Raw genomic sequence first — 15,000 nt, 5'->3', positions numbered from 1 at the left:
TCCACCAACCCCAACAAACTGCACACAGTCAGCTCTCCAAACATAACTAACACAGACACTAACACAGACACTAACACAGACACTAGCACAGACACTAACACAGACACGAACACAGACACTAACACAGACACTAACACTAACACAGACACTAACACAGGCACTAACACAGACACTAACACAGACACTAACACAGACACTAACACAGGCACTAACACAGACACTAACACAGACACTAACACAGACACTAACACAGACACTAACACAGACAATAACACAGACACTAACACAGACACTAACACAGGCACTAACACAGACACTAACACAGACACTAACACAGACACTAACACACAGCTCATCTAAAGCCTGGCTGGGCCGAGTGGATGAGTTGGTTTGTGGTGAGCGACAACGCAAGCAGACGAAGGCGGTAGCTCCTTTAATGAAAGTGAGCGAATTAGCAGTGATTCAATGTGGGATGTAATTTAATGATCCGGAGAAGTGGAGCCAGCTCTCCCAGGGCCGGCCTGGGCGTCCAGCTCCGAGCCTGCTGGTTCCCCTCCAGGGGGGAATGATTGATTCCTCATCAACATGCTTCAGAAAGAAAACAAACACACACCCTCGCCAAGAGGCACACGCAATCCTCTCAACACTGGTGCCTTTTCCCTCACACACACACACACAAACACACACACACACACACACACTCACACAGACATACACACTCACACACTCACACTCACACATACTCACACACACACACACACACACACACAAGCACACGGACACTCTCACACACACACTCACACACACACACACTCACACACACACACACACACACACACTCACACACTCACACTCACACTCACACAAGCACACTCTCACACACACACACACACACACACACACACACACACTCACACATACTCACACATACTCACACACACACACACACACACAGAAGCACACGCACACTCTTGCACACACACTCATACACTCACACACACACTCTCACATTCTCACACACACACACACACACTCACTCACTCACACAGACATACACACACACACTCACACTCACACTCACACATACTCACACTCATACACACTCACACTCATACACACACAGACACACACTCCCACACACACACTCACACACACACAGACATACACACACACACATACACTCACACACACACTCACACATACTCTCACACACACACTCACATACACACAGACATACACACACACACACACACTCACACATACTCACACATACTCACACTCACACACACACACACACACACTCACACAGTAGCCAAGGGGCACACATGGTCCTGTCAGAGTTGGGGCCCTTCCAGACTCTCCTCTCCTGTAGGCGCTGTGACAGAACTCTGAGTGCCAGTCAGTGGGGCGTTTTGGGTCAGCTCAGCGTACCCCTCAGAGAGAGCGTGCACTGGGCTGGGGGGGGGTACACTCTCACTCTCAGCGGAGGAAACAGGTCTGGAAGTACATGCTTTTGAAAACAGTGCATTAAAGCACATTACCCCAGGGAAGAGGGTGTTATTTCGTCCAGTAAAGGACGATAGTCAGGAAAATAAAAAATTCACCTATGGAGGCTCATGCTGAAGCCGTGGGTTAGGAGACAAGAAGCCGTCTTTAGCTCTACATTTTACATTTACATTTACATTTTAGTCATTTGGCAGACGCTTTTAATCCAAAGCGACTTACAAGTGCATAGGTTCTACCATAAGTCAGAGCATCACATCCAGAAACTAGCAAAATACACATGAAATGCTGTTCTAAACATAGTTGTCATCATAAGTGCCTTTTTTATTTTATTTTTTGGGGGGGGGGGGGGGGGTGTTAGACAAGGATAGGGATATCAGAAAGGAGGGGCAGGGGAAGTCAGGAGGGAGGACTAAGGTAGAGTTTGAAAAGGTGGGTTTTGAGTCTGCGTCGAAATAGGGGGAGGGATTCTGCTGTTCTGACAGTGGTAGGCAAGTGGTACTCTTAAGTCCAATAATGTCCAGTGTGCATATGATTTCAGTCCAAATTTACAGTGCAGTGCATACGTATTTGGAGAGTATGCAATGGATTAAATGCAAGGGAATTGCATATATATATCATCATATATTATCAGGTTAAGTTAACCTGCCCAGTTACTTTTGCTTCGGTGAAATGGAAGTTTGCCACAAGTCGTCGTGAAATCCAGACTGTTGAAATGTGGCACAGCCGGTCCCACGAGCAGCAGTGAATGTTCCAGAAACCTCCGTCTGCCTGCCACACAGCCTTTATTTTCTCTGGGATTCCTGTTGATTTTACAATCCCCTCCGCAAGGGAGGACCTCCAACTGCCAAGAACACATAATCAATAATTTACAGAAAAGTCTAGCTCTCTGTAAACCTGCAGACCAAAATATCCATTTAGCATCAGTAAACTGGACAGATCTGGGCTGTGATGAGTTTAATGAGCTGTGGCACTAGGGCTAATATATAAATAAATTTGTTTTAGCATTTCATAATCCTAGGTTCAAGATTGAGGAGTGTTTTGACCGTCACTTTTCTCAAGACAAGAGCTCAGTAGGGCATAAGACTTCCAGGAATTGTTTCTGAAAGCTTTCTGGGTGCTACATATGAGTGGTTCAATCAAAGACAGTTGCAGTGGCAAATTAATTGCAGGTTTCCCACGGTACTGATGTGTTCTACTGAAGGCAGAATGTCTCTCTCAGTGGCATTGTGCGTTTAATTAAACAGGGAGCATCATCATTCCACCTTCTAATTAAGTCTGGCAAGATTTTCCTTTCATTTACGTGTATGTTCACTGCTATAAAAAGTCTATTTCGCCTCATAGTCTGAGAAACCATTTTGATTCACAGTAAAACATTTTACACAGATTGGCATACTTGCAGATTGGTTTACTTACCTGTTTTGGTTTGGGCTGTGCTAAATGAACCCATGAATGTTTTAGTGCTAGGCATTTAAAAACTGAAAGGAATCGTTAAAAGTGAGATTTTACTACTTCCAACTCATGAGGTGACAACCTTTAGCAGCTATGAAGGACAAACCTCCCACTTCACTTTAACCCACCTTCTGAATAACCACAATATCCAGCTAACTCAGTAATCCTGCTTTGTGGAACAGGCCCCAGCTCCTTAAAAAAAGATTAGCCTGCAATTACAAAACAAACCCATCCTCGAGAGAGGAGGGCAGAGATTACAGCAAAGCAATGAGGATATTGCCTAATCAACTCTATAATGAGGATATTGCCAAATCAACTCTTCTTAAAAACGAGATGCCTTTTAAACGACGCTGTGGACACTGAACTACTCCAATAATGCACACAAAGGGGGAGAGAATTCAAATGAGCTGCTGGGATGGAGTCCGTCCAAACATCTTTGTTTGTCTTTTGTTTCCTGTGCCAGGAAGATGGAGCGCTCCCGTCGGGTAATAAAGGAGTGCGGAGGAGGAACAACAGCCAGCCTGCCGCCGGAACGAGCCGGAACGTCCGCGCGCGCGCCCAGGCCGCCAAGCGCCTCTTAACGTCAGAATAACGTTCAGCCGCGCGTCGCACAACGTTCATCCATCCAGAGCCAGAGGAGTCCTGCAGGTACCGCCTCTTACCACTCAGAGACACGCCCCTCACTACTCAGAGACACGCCCCCCCTCACTACTCAGAGACACGCCCCCCTCACTACTCAGAGACACGCCCCCTCACTACTCAGAGACACGCCCCCTCACCACTCAGAGACACCCCCCCCTCACCACTCAGAGACACGCCCCCTCACCACTCAGAGACACGCCCCCTCACTACTCAGAGACACGCCCCCCTCACTACTCAGAGACACCCCCCCCCCTCACTACTCAGAGACACGCCCCTCACCACTCAGAGACACCCCCCCCCTCACCACTCAGAGACACGCCCCCCCTCTCAAGCCCATCCCAGGCCTGTCTGAAGGGGCGATGCCCAAAAAGGTCAACATAAATATTTTAAAAAGTCACAGTGATCAAAGTCAGTTTAAACAGTGATTATATGAAGTTTAACGATGAACCGTGAAACAAAAACGCCTGCAACAAGTTATTGGATTAAATTTAAACGGCTATACAAGCACCTTTCAGTAGAAGTAGAGACAGATCAATATTCTGTGTAAAGAAGGCTCGTCTTCCTCCCGAGGGAATTAGGATGCATGAGGCACCTTCCGTTTAAAACCAGCCAGAGCACCCAGCCACAGCTGCCACATTTAATTGATAAAGGGGGTTATCTAAAATCTCACGTTTAATATTCATGAATCATCTTCCAAATTAGTCATGCACCATCGGAATGAATGTATGGAATGGGTTTATTTTATGCCTCCTAAAATGAAATACCAAACAGGAAAACTATCCGACAATAATTGGATATAACGGTCTTGTTTGGCTTATTTCCTCGTAATTCAGTGTTGATCAAGCACTTCACGAAAAGTACTCGGCAATAAAACAAATTTGTTCAGAAAACATTGCTTGTTTGATACATAGCCTAGCGGTTATCATTCTGTGAGTGCAGAAGTCTCATAACTGGAGTAATTTAGGATGGTGCAGTTTATGGGCTGTTTTAGCCTCATAGCGCAGACATTTAAACAGTGTGAGACAGGAGCCCTTCTCAAACACAGGACACACACAGAGCACACACACAGAGCACACACACACAGAGCACACACACAGAGCATACACACACACAGCACACACACAGAGCACACACACAGAGCACACACAGAACATACACAGAGCACACACACAGAGCAGACACAGAGCACACACAGAGCACAGACACAGAGCACACACACAGAGCAGACACAGAGCACACACACAGAGCACACACAGAGCACACACACAGAGCACACACAGAGCACACACAGAGCACAGACAGAGAGGACACACAGAGCACACACAGAACACAGAGCACACATAGAACACACACAGAACACACACAGAACACACACAGAGCACACACAGAGCATAAACAGTACACACACAGAACACAGAGCACACACAGAACACACACAGAGCATAAACAGTACACACACAGAACACAGAGCACACACAGGGCACACACAGAGCACACACAGAGCACACACAGAGCACTCACAAACAGAGCACAAACAGAGCACACACACAGAGCACACACAGAACACACACAGAGCACACACAGAACACACACAGAGCATACAGAATCTGCACACAATCACATGTGACTATGACAGAGCCTGTCAGAGAGGCTGGGTTTGTTTATCATTTAAAAAAAATATCACAGCTAGTAAAGGGATTCATTTTTATTAAATTACATACCGAAAATTACATTGTAATTCCTCATCTCCTCCTCTCTCTCTCTCCCTCTTCCTCTCTCTCCCTCTTTCTTTCTCTCTCTCCTTCTCTCTCTCCCTTCCTCTTCCTCTCTCTCCTCTCCCGGCTCTCCGTCCCCTCAGTGTGAGACGTGCAGTCAGTCACCGTCACCCTGTGTGTGTGGACAGTGTGTGTGGGCAGTGTGTGTGGGCAGTGTGTGTGGACAGTGTGTGTGGACAGTGTGTGTGGGCAGTGTGTGTGGACAGTGTGTGTGGACAGTGTGTGTGGGCAGTGTGTGTGGGCAGTGTGTGTGGACAGTGTGTGTGGACAGTGTGTGTGGGCAGTGTGTGTGGGCAGTGTGTGTGGACAGTGTGTGTGGGCAGTGTGTGTGGACAGTGTGTGTGGACAGTGTGTGTGGGCAGTGTGTGTGGACAGTGTGTGTGGGCAGTGTGTGTGGGCAGTGTGTGTGGACAGTGTGTGTGGACAGTGTGTGTGGACAGTGTGTGTGGACAGTGTTCCCGCTCTCAGACAGCGGGTCTGTCGACAGCGAGGTTCAGGACGACATCACAGTCTTTTCCTCAAAAACAACTGTCCTCATACTCTCCAGATTTAAACGAGGATTCACTGCAAGTCACTGGTTCATACTGTACATACACTTGGCTAACACAGAGTTACTCATTTTCATTGAATGCAGCACTCATATTGAACTCTCATGTTGCCTACAGTGTGTCCCCCTCAGCAATCAATATCCCCTGCTGAGAATTCCAGAAAAAGTACCCTATCTTTTTCTTCTGGATAGGGTGTCTATGGCAGCCCCAAGAATCGTATCGTAAAACTACCCTGATTGGGGACAGTTCCGTGATTCTTTACACTGAGATTCATGTCTCCACTTCGAGCACTCCTGCACCACCAACGGGTCTAAGTTGTAGATATGTTTTTTAGCGGTTTGCCCGATTTTCTAAAATATTTCCACCATATTGGATTTTCTAAGGTTACAAAATTGAAAAAAAAAAAAAGTCCAATCTTCACCTAATGTGGCACAGATGATGTTTAGACCAAGACCAAGCCTCAAAAGGTTATCAGACAGTTTTTTTCATTTCGAACGCATTCTATTGTCACAGCCAATCGAAATCAGCAGCAAAGTCGTCAAATATAGGTCATAACTGACCACAGTGGTCATAAGACTGCATCTGTTTCCTGTGACTGTAGACCTGACCACAGTGGTCATAAGACTGCATCTGTTTCCTGTGACTGTAGACCTGACCACAGTGGTCATAAGACTGCATCTGTTTCCTGTGACTGTAGACCTGACCACAGTGGTCATAAGACTGCATCTGTTTCCTGTGACTGTAGACCTGACCACAGTGGTCATAAGACTGCATCTGTTTCCTGTGACTGTAGACCTGACCACAGGGGTTATAAGACTGCATCTGTTTCCTGTGACTGTAGACCTGACCACAGGGGTCATAAGACTGCATCTGTTTCCTGTGACTGTAGACCTGACCACAGTGGTCATAAGACTGCATCTGTTTCCTGAGACTGTAGATCTGACGAGTGTCTCTGTCTGGCTGGCCGTTCTGCGGGCAGCAGGGTCGTTAGTCACACTGTAATTACGCCTCACATCGATAGAAACATTGCTCGGTGCACGCATGTTCCTTTAGATAAGTGAAGTGTACCCATTTCAACATCGATTAAACGTCTTCTCCAAGTCAATTTGGATGATTCACACTCGCCGGCGATGCGTCTTAATGGCGGCAGTGGATGCCGTCCGCCCCGGCAGCCAAGCGCAGAGTCCACACACACGCCGCCACGCCACGCCGTCTCGGCGCGGTCGACCACAAGGTCAAAGCTCTCTCCGCGGACCGTCTTATCCGACGAGTAACGATGCAAATCTAACGTCCTCCGGCCGCTCATGACATCATCGTCCCCCGCCTTCGGGAAAGGTTTCACGCCGTCACTAGGGCCGCGTCAGACCGTCCCCTGAGCGAGAGGGAGACTGACTCACCGGCGCGGAGGTCACGTCCCCTTCGTCAATAAATCAACATTCTGCACAAACCGCAGCGCGGGTGAGCGAAGCTGGCCCAATTACAGAATAATATGCAAATTCCCCACAAACAGCGGCCCAATCAATGAGGAGGTTGGGGTGAGAAGACTGACAGTGGGGCGACTACATAATTAAAGTAATGATGACTGACGTCCAGCTGACTGCACCGCCAGGAGGAAACGCTTTATTACAGCGCAATCTTTCCTCTGAGCTGAGACCACACGTTGTTATTATTATAGCCCACTCTTTCTGCTGAACTGAGACTACACATGATTATAGCCCACTCTTTCTGCTGAACTGAGACTACACGTGATTATAGCCCACTCTCTCTGCTGAACTGAGACTACGCATGATTATAGCCCATTCTCTCTGCTGAACTGAGACTACACGTGATTATAGCCCACTCTCTCTGCTGAACTGAGACTACGCATGATTATAGCCCATTCTCTCTGCTGAACTGAGACTACACGTGATTATAGCCCATTCTCTCTGCTGAACTGAACACGTGATTATAGCCCATTCTCTCTGCTGAACTGAGACTACACGTGATTATAGCCCACTCTCTCTGCTGAACTGAGACTACAATGTGAAAACAGACAGGTTGGCAAAGAGCTCAGACCATCCACCAGACCGTGACCGAGTATCGACAGGCTGTGCTTCTCCAGGTAGCACATCTCTACCTGTAGAGTGACTCACCCCAGCCTCAGACCACCTGACAGCAACATCATCATCATCATCATCCACGACTAAAACCACCAAGAAACGCAGTGATATCCCATGCGAAACAAATTGTACACAAAGCAAACTTGATATAAACTTCAATTATACCTTGAGTATTCTTAAGTATAAGATAGTACACTGTCAGGTACACTTCCTTATGTCACACTTACCATTCTATTTCTTTCACATGGGACAGTCACCGGACGCACGAGACACATTAAACTAATGTAAAGGCACTTACGTCTGCGATCTGCCCTCTAGAAAGAGCAAAGCTTTTTAACATGTACGCGTCCTTAACTGGGGCACCGTCGTATTGCGGTAAAGAGTACATCTGAGATGAGCACGGCAGAGCAGAGACTCAGAGAGAGCTAAGAAAGAGCAAATTACTGCAGCAATAAGGAATATCCCTCCGAGCTCCTTCGCAGGCAAACAGGGGCGCCGTAATTGGAATTTAGCAATTCTCCGCTAACCTTTCCGCGCCCTCCTTTAGTTTCTTAGTTTTAGCCAGAGTGACTAATCTGAGGAAGAATGGGGTGATGGATGGAGAGAGAAAGCACACACACTCACACACTCACACACACACACACTCACACACACACACTCACACACCCACACACCCACACACACACACACACACACACATACACACATACACACATACACACACACACTCACACACTCACACACTCACACACTCACACACACACACACACACACTCACACACTCACACTCATACACACACCCACCCACCCGCACACACGCACGCACACACACACACACACGCACACATTGACAGGAACACAAGCTCTCCTCCCCCCCCTAACTGTTTAGACCAGTGCTACTCAACTCCACGTCCTGCAGTGTTACTCAACCCCACGTCCTGCAGTGTCTGCAGTGCTACTCAACTCCACGTCCTGCAGTGTCTGCAGTGCTACTCAACTCCACGTCCTGCAGTGCTACTCAACTCCACGTCCTGCAGTGTCTGCAGTGCTACTCAACTCCACGTCCTGCTAAGGCTCCTACCGTGCGCTACACCACCTGATTTCACTCATTATTTTACCTGCTTGGTTCAGAAAATACGCAAAAGACTGAAAATACGCAAATGATTGGGAAATTGGTTTCCCAATGTTGATTTGTTCTTTATGGGCTCTGAACACACCCCACATTCTCTATGGGCTCTGAACACACAAGCCAGAGGGAGAGAAATTAACTGGTTAGTCTTTACCTCATAAGAGAGGGGGATGGGGGGATGAGTCTTTACCTGGTAAAGGAGGAGAGGGGGATGGGGGGATGAGTCTTTACCTGGTAAAGGAGGAGAGGGGGATGGGGGGATGAGTCTTTACCTGGTAAAGGAGGAGAGGGGGATGGGGGGATGAGTCTTTACCTGATAAAGGAGGAGAGGGGGATGGGGGGAAAGCGAGTGAGCTCCTCCTTGCTCTGGCTGTTACCGCAGCAACCCAGATCTCTACAAACACTGGCTGCTCTCCATGACGACCAGACCAGGCGTCTCCAGAACCACGTCCAAAAGGCCCTGCAGATTCACTCCTCTATCTCTATCTCTATCCTTTCATTTCATCCTCCTCTCCTTCTCTATCCTTTCATTTCACCCTCCTCTCCTTCTCATTTCATTCTCCTCTTCGTCTCTGTTCATTCTCTTTTCCTTTTCCTGTACACCAAACACAGACGTGTGTGTGTGTGTGTGTGTGTGTGTGGGGGGGGGGGGGGGGGGGGAGCGTGCGGGTGTCTGATGTCGAAACACAATATTATGCTAATTTCCACTGTTTACCAGACATTAAAATGGTATTACTTTCTATAATTGCTAAATCATTTACAGAAACTCACCAAAAAAAATCCATTAAAATTTAAAATATGATTACGGCATTAATGTTAGCAAAGATAACAAAGGATTCCTAATTCAATTTTCCATTTCTGCTCCATATAGCGCAGCACACTGGGGTCTGTACCACACGCGGCCCAGCTGCAGAGCTAACGGTGTGTATGATTAAAGCACATACGTCTGGCCCACACGGCCACGCAGCCGTGCGTTTACATCGTGAAATACAGCCGTGCGTTTACATCGTGAAATACAGCCACTGAAACAGGGCGATTACACAGGAGAGAGCAGAGCGTATCTTCAGAGCGCAGCCACGGGTAATATATCCCTTCCTCCATAACACAATTTCACAATCAGGAGGACAATTACGTTTACAAAATTGATAATCAATAAGCATAAATACCACAGGAGAGAATGACTCATTCGCTGAGGATCGAGGGTAAACTGTCAGTCCCAGCCAATCAGGACAAGCAGTGCAGGGAGGTGGAGACAGGACAAGGCCAGCTTTTCACACCTTTGCAAACGCTATCAAACCCTCTCAAATGCTATCAAACCCTCTCAAACGCTATCAAACCCTCTCAAATGCTATCAAACCCTCTCAAATGCTACCAAACCCTGCCACACGCTACCGAAAGACTGTCACACGCTACCGAACGCTGTCACACGCTACCGAACGCTGTCACACGCTACCGAACGCTGTCACACGCTACCGAACGCTGCCACACGCTACCGAACGCTGTCACACGCTACCGAACGCTGTCACACGCTACCGAACGCTGCCACATGCTACCGAACGCTGCCACACGCTACCGAACGCTGTCACACGCTACGAAGACAGAACACGGCGTCCTCGTCCGCACAAACCAGAAACAGAAGGAAGACGCAGAGCGGGAGTTTATCAGCTACACAGGGTAAGGATTAGGGACAGGGTACCCCAAAACCCAGCAGGATAAGGGTAAAGAAAAGGGTACCCCACAAGCGTAAGGTTAAAGGACATAAAGGTAATCACTGTACAGGCAGGACAGAACAGGCCAGGAAATAGGAACAAGGAAAGCACTGATGACTAAGAATTTAGGGGGGGGGAAAAAACCTTGAAATACGTCTTTAATTCCTCCAGTAAGATAATAGGTCAGCTGTTATCACTGTGTGTGTGCGTGATGTAAATCAGTAACAGTGAGGGCTCCACAGCTGGATGACTGAAGGAGACATCTGCCTTCTTCCGCAGGGCCCCTGGGGTGGCGGGGGGGGGGGGGGGGTAGCGGTTACTCAGTGACGCTGTGGGGGGGGGAGGGGACTCACCATGTCTGTGTCCGACACTGGCCCGAAGCTGGTGACGTAGATGTTGGTTCTGACCTCCGTCACACTCTCTGGTGAGAAAGGAGGAGACACGTTTCAGTTCGTGACGTTCTGACACCAAAATGTTCACAGCCTAACGCACCCTGCAGTGTTACTGTTTCAGATGTTAAGATCTGGCTGTTCCTTCACCTTTCTACAGCACAATCCAGGACTTTTCAATTTGTATTTGTCTCTTTACTGTAGTTCCTTAAGTTGTCAATGTCTCAGTACGGCAGCTACAGACTTGTATACCTTGTGTACTGGACTCCTGTTCAAGGCCTTACAAACCATCGTATATGAATCCTACCTTATCTGACCTGTACGGTCGTTTGTTGTATGACCTTGATGCTTTGTACGTTGCTTTGGATAAAAGCATCTGTAATGTAATACTTTTTTCCAATTTGTTCTTTGTGTTTCTCTGTAGTGTTGCTATGGTGTTTTTTAACTGACACTTGATGTATGGAATGCTGCCATCTTGGCCAGGTCTCTCAAAGAATAATAGTTTCTTTTTTTACCGCAGAGAGATAAAGGTTAAACAAAGGATACATTATAAAAATAATCACTTATGAGTTGAAAGCGAGTTTAACCTCTGAAAATCTCTTGACGAGGCAGCAGGACAAAATGTCTGCTGGTCTGTTTCAGGGACGCCCCTCAGCACGGTTTCAGGGACCCCCCTGAAGGGTAAGTTCAATTTGTAAAAATGTTGCAGCTGTTTAAAGGCAGGCTGGATGAAAGAAGACTTTTTTTAAATGTATTTTTAATACATTAATTCAATACTGGGACACGGCACCCAAACTGCTTTTAATAATTCAACAAAATATTGAGGCAAGCTTTTAACTGTCTTCCAAGAGAATAAACATCGCTCTGTATTGTTTTGGTAATTAGTGACTTATGGTGGCATATTCCTCTGTGATGTAATTGAGTACATGCGCTGGTTGGTGCGGATTAAAGTATTTGATGTGCAGTAACAAGGGCCCGGTAGCCTGCCAGTCATGTCTCAGACGGACAGGAACACAGGACAGCGTAAAACTGGCTTCAGCTAAATTATTTACTGCTGGCGGAATCTGGCCCGCTTTCTCCTCACAACTCCAAAATATGTTGCTGTCGAATCAAGGGCTGTTCACTGTTTTTTTCCTCAGAAGAAAAAGCTTCAGAAGCTGTTTGTAACATCCTTAATGTTGTGTCCTGTTAGTCTTTCCGCAGCACCCTGCGCCAGCAAATAAACACAACCACGTAACAATGGCTGCGTCTTCCAGTTCTATTCCCAGCACGCAAACATCAGAGAAGATATACTTTACTGAACCCCTGGGCGAATGTGTCCTCTGCATTTGACCCATCCTAGTTACTTAGGAGAGGCTAGCAGCCACAGCTAGGCCACCAACTCTGAGGCCAGCGCCTTGGTCAAGAGTGGTCAAGAGTGGTCAAGAGTATACCAAAAACCCTTCGAGAAAAGCTCTTTCAGGACCATGGACAGGGGACTAGGTTTACTAGCACAAGGATGGTTCAGCACCACAGACAGGGGCAACACATTTGATTGAGCATAGATGCCTTCGGGTTCGATGTGTAACATGGATCAGGGGTGAGGGTGATGTGTGACCGGTTCAGGGGTACAGGGCTAGATGTGTGACAGGTTCAGGGGTACAGGGTTAGATGTGTGACAGCTTCAGGGGTACAGGGTTAGATGTGTGACAGGTTCAGGGGTACAGGTTAGATGTGTGACAGCTTCAGGGGTAAGGGGATGGATGTGTGACAGGTTCAGGGGTACAGGGTTAGATGTGTGACCGGTTCAGGGGTACAGGGCTAGATGTGTGACAGGTTCAGGGGTACAGGGTTAGATGTGTGACAGCTTCAGGGGTAAGGGGATGGATGTGTGACAGTTTCAGGGGTACAGGGTTAGATGCGTGACCGGTTCAGGGGTACAGGGTTAGATGTGTGACCGGTTCAGGGGTACAGGGCTAGATGTGTGACAGGTTCAGGGGTACAGGGTTAGATGTGTGACAGGTTCAGGGGTACAGGGTTGGATGTTGTGACAGGTTCAGGGGTACAGGGCTAGATGTGTGACAGGTTCAGGGGTACAGGGTTAGATGCGTGACAGGTTCAGGGGTACAGGGTTAGATGTGTGACAGGTTCAGGGGTACAGGGTTGGATGTGTGACAGGTTCAGGGGTACAGGGCTAGATGTGTGACAGGTTCAGGGGTACAGGGTTAGATGTGTGACAGGTTCAGGGGTACAGGGCTAGATGTGTGACAGAGCTCACCTCCCAGGCCAGGCCTGAGCCGGTTGTCGTAGCCATCCAGCAGTCTGTCCAGAATCCTGGTGAAAATGGTGATGTTGTCTTTACTGTCTCCTGGAATGGGCTCCTTATGCCCCACAACAGTCCTACAGGGAGGGAGAGAGAGAGAGAGAGAGAGAGAGAGAGAGGGGGGGGGGGGGGGAGAGAGGGGGAGGGAGAGAAAGAGATGTGAGCTTTGTGGATGGATAGATTCATTCCTTATTCATCCATCCAACATTGAGTCGGATGAGCTGTCATGTCAAACACAGACAGGTGAGGGTGTGATGTCATCAGACACAACGCTCCACGGTCTACAGAGACTACGGCTCGTGGCCATACAGGTACCCAGACTCAGGTACTGTGGCAGCTAAATCAGACACGATGCTCAGAGAGATTAGCGCTCGTGGTCGCACAGGTAAACAGACCTCCGCAGCATGGCTCTGCATAATGTCTCACGAGTAAATGAGGTCTTCAATATGCATGCAGCCTCCGCTGTCCTGATTGGCTTAAACATGCATCACAATTATCTCCTCGCAGGCCCAGATCCCCAGCGAGGAGCCGGCCGTGATGAAGGAGGTATTAGACCGCGGCTGATGAGCAGATAAGTGCCACTTTCAATCAAATCACATGCCTCAGAGGGGCTCATCTCCCGCTGACCCCTGTGAACACAGCCCTGCGCTGCGACCCGTCTCCCGCTGACCCCTGTGAACACAGCCCTGCGCTGCGACCCGTCTCCCGCTGACCCCTGTGAACACAGCCCTGCGCTGCGACCCGTCACTCACACACACACCCATATACACACACACACCGAACATACACACACCCATATACACACACACACCGAACATACACACACACGCACATACACTCACACACACACCCATATACACACACACACCGAACATACACACACACGCACATACACTCACACACACACCCATATACACACACACACACACACTGAACATACACACACACGCACATCTACTCACACACACACCCATATATATACACACACACACACACACACCAAACATACACACACACGCACATACACTCACACACCGAACATACACACACACACACACACCGCACAGATACACACATACACATATACAGAGAGAGAAAGAGAGAGGGGGGGGTGGATGGAAAGAGATAAGGAGGGAGAGAAAGGGAGGAAGGAGGAGAGAATGGGAGAGAGGGAGAGGGAGGGAGAGAGAAAGAGAAGCAGGGAAAAAGGGAGGGAGACAGAATGCAGATGAGAGATGGAGAGAGTGGGAGAGAGGGAGAGAGAATGAAGATGAGAGATGGAGAGAGTGGGAGAGAGGGAGAGAGAACGAAGATGAGAGACGGAGAGAGAGAGGGAGAGAGGGAGAGAGAGAATGAAGATGAGAGATGGAGAGAGAGTGGGAGAGAGGGAGAGAGAGAATGAAGATGAGAGATGGAGAGAGAGTGGGAGAGAGGGAGGGAGAGGGAGAGTGG

The 15,000-nt window shown here is 48.2% G+C and overlaps 1 protein-coding gene across 1 annotated transcript in view; it reads right to left on the bottom strand.

Annotated features, from left to right (window-relative positions):
- The window catches only part of LOC133132565 (gamma-aminobutyric acid receptor subunit alpha-3-like), a 133,914-nt gene that overhangs the window by 71,494 nt on the left and 47,420 nt on the right, over positions 1 to 15,000 (bottom strand). The window contains exons 3-4 of the mRNA XM_061248047.1: positions 13,504 to 13,625; positions 11,211 to 11,278 (exon numbers count right to left, since the gene is read on the bottom strand). Of these exons, the coding sequence (XP_061104031.1) occupies positions 11,211 to 11,278; positions 13,504 to 13,625 (190 nt within the window). The remainder of the gene's footprint in view (positions 1 to 11,210; positions 11,279 to 13,503; positions 13,626 to 15,000) is intronic.

Source organism: Conger conger, chromosome 7 (assembly GCF_963514075.1).
Source record: "Conger conger chromosome 7, fConCon1.1, whole genome shotgun sequence".
In the NCBI taxonomy this organism is placed as follows: domain Eukaryota; kingdom Metazoa; phylum Chordata; class Actinopteri; order Anguilliformes; family Congridae; genus Conger; species Conger conger.
The sequence above is the reverse complement of the archived record's forward strand: the minus strand, read 5'-3'. Positions and strand labels throughout refer to the sequence as shown.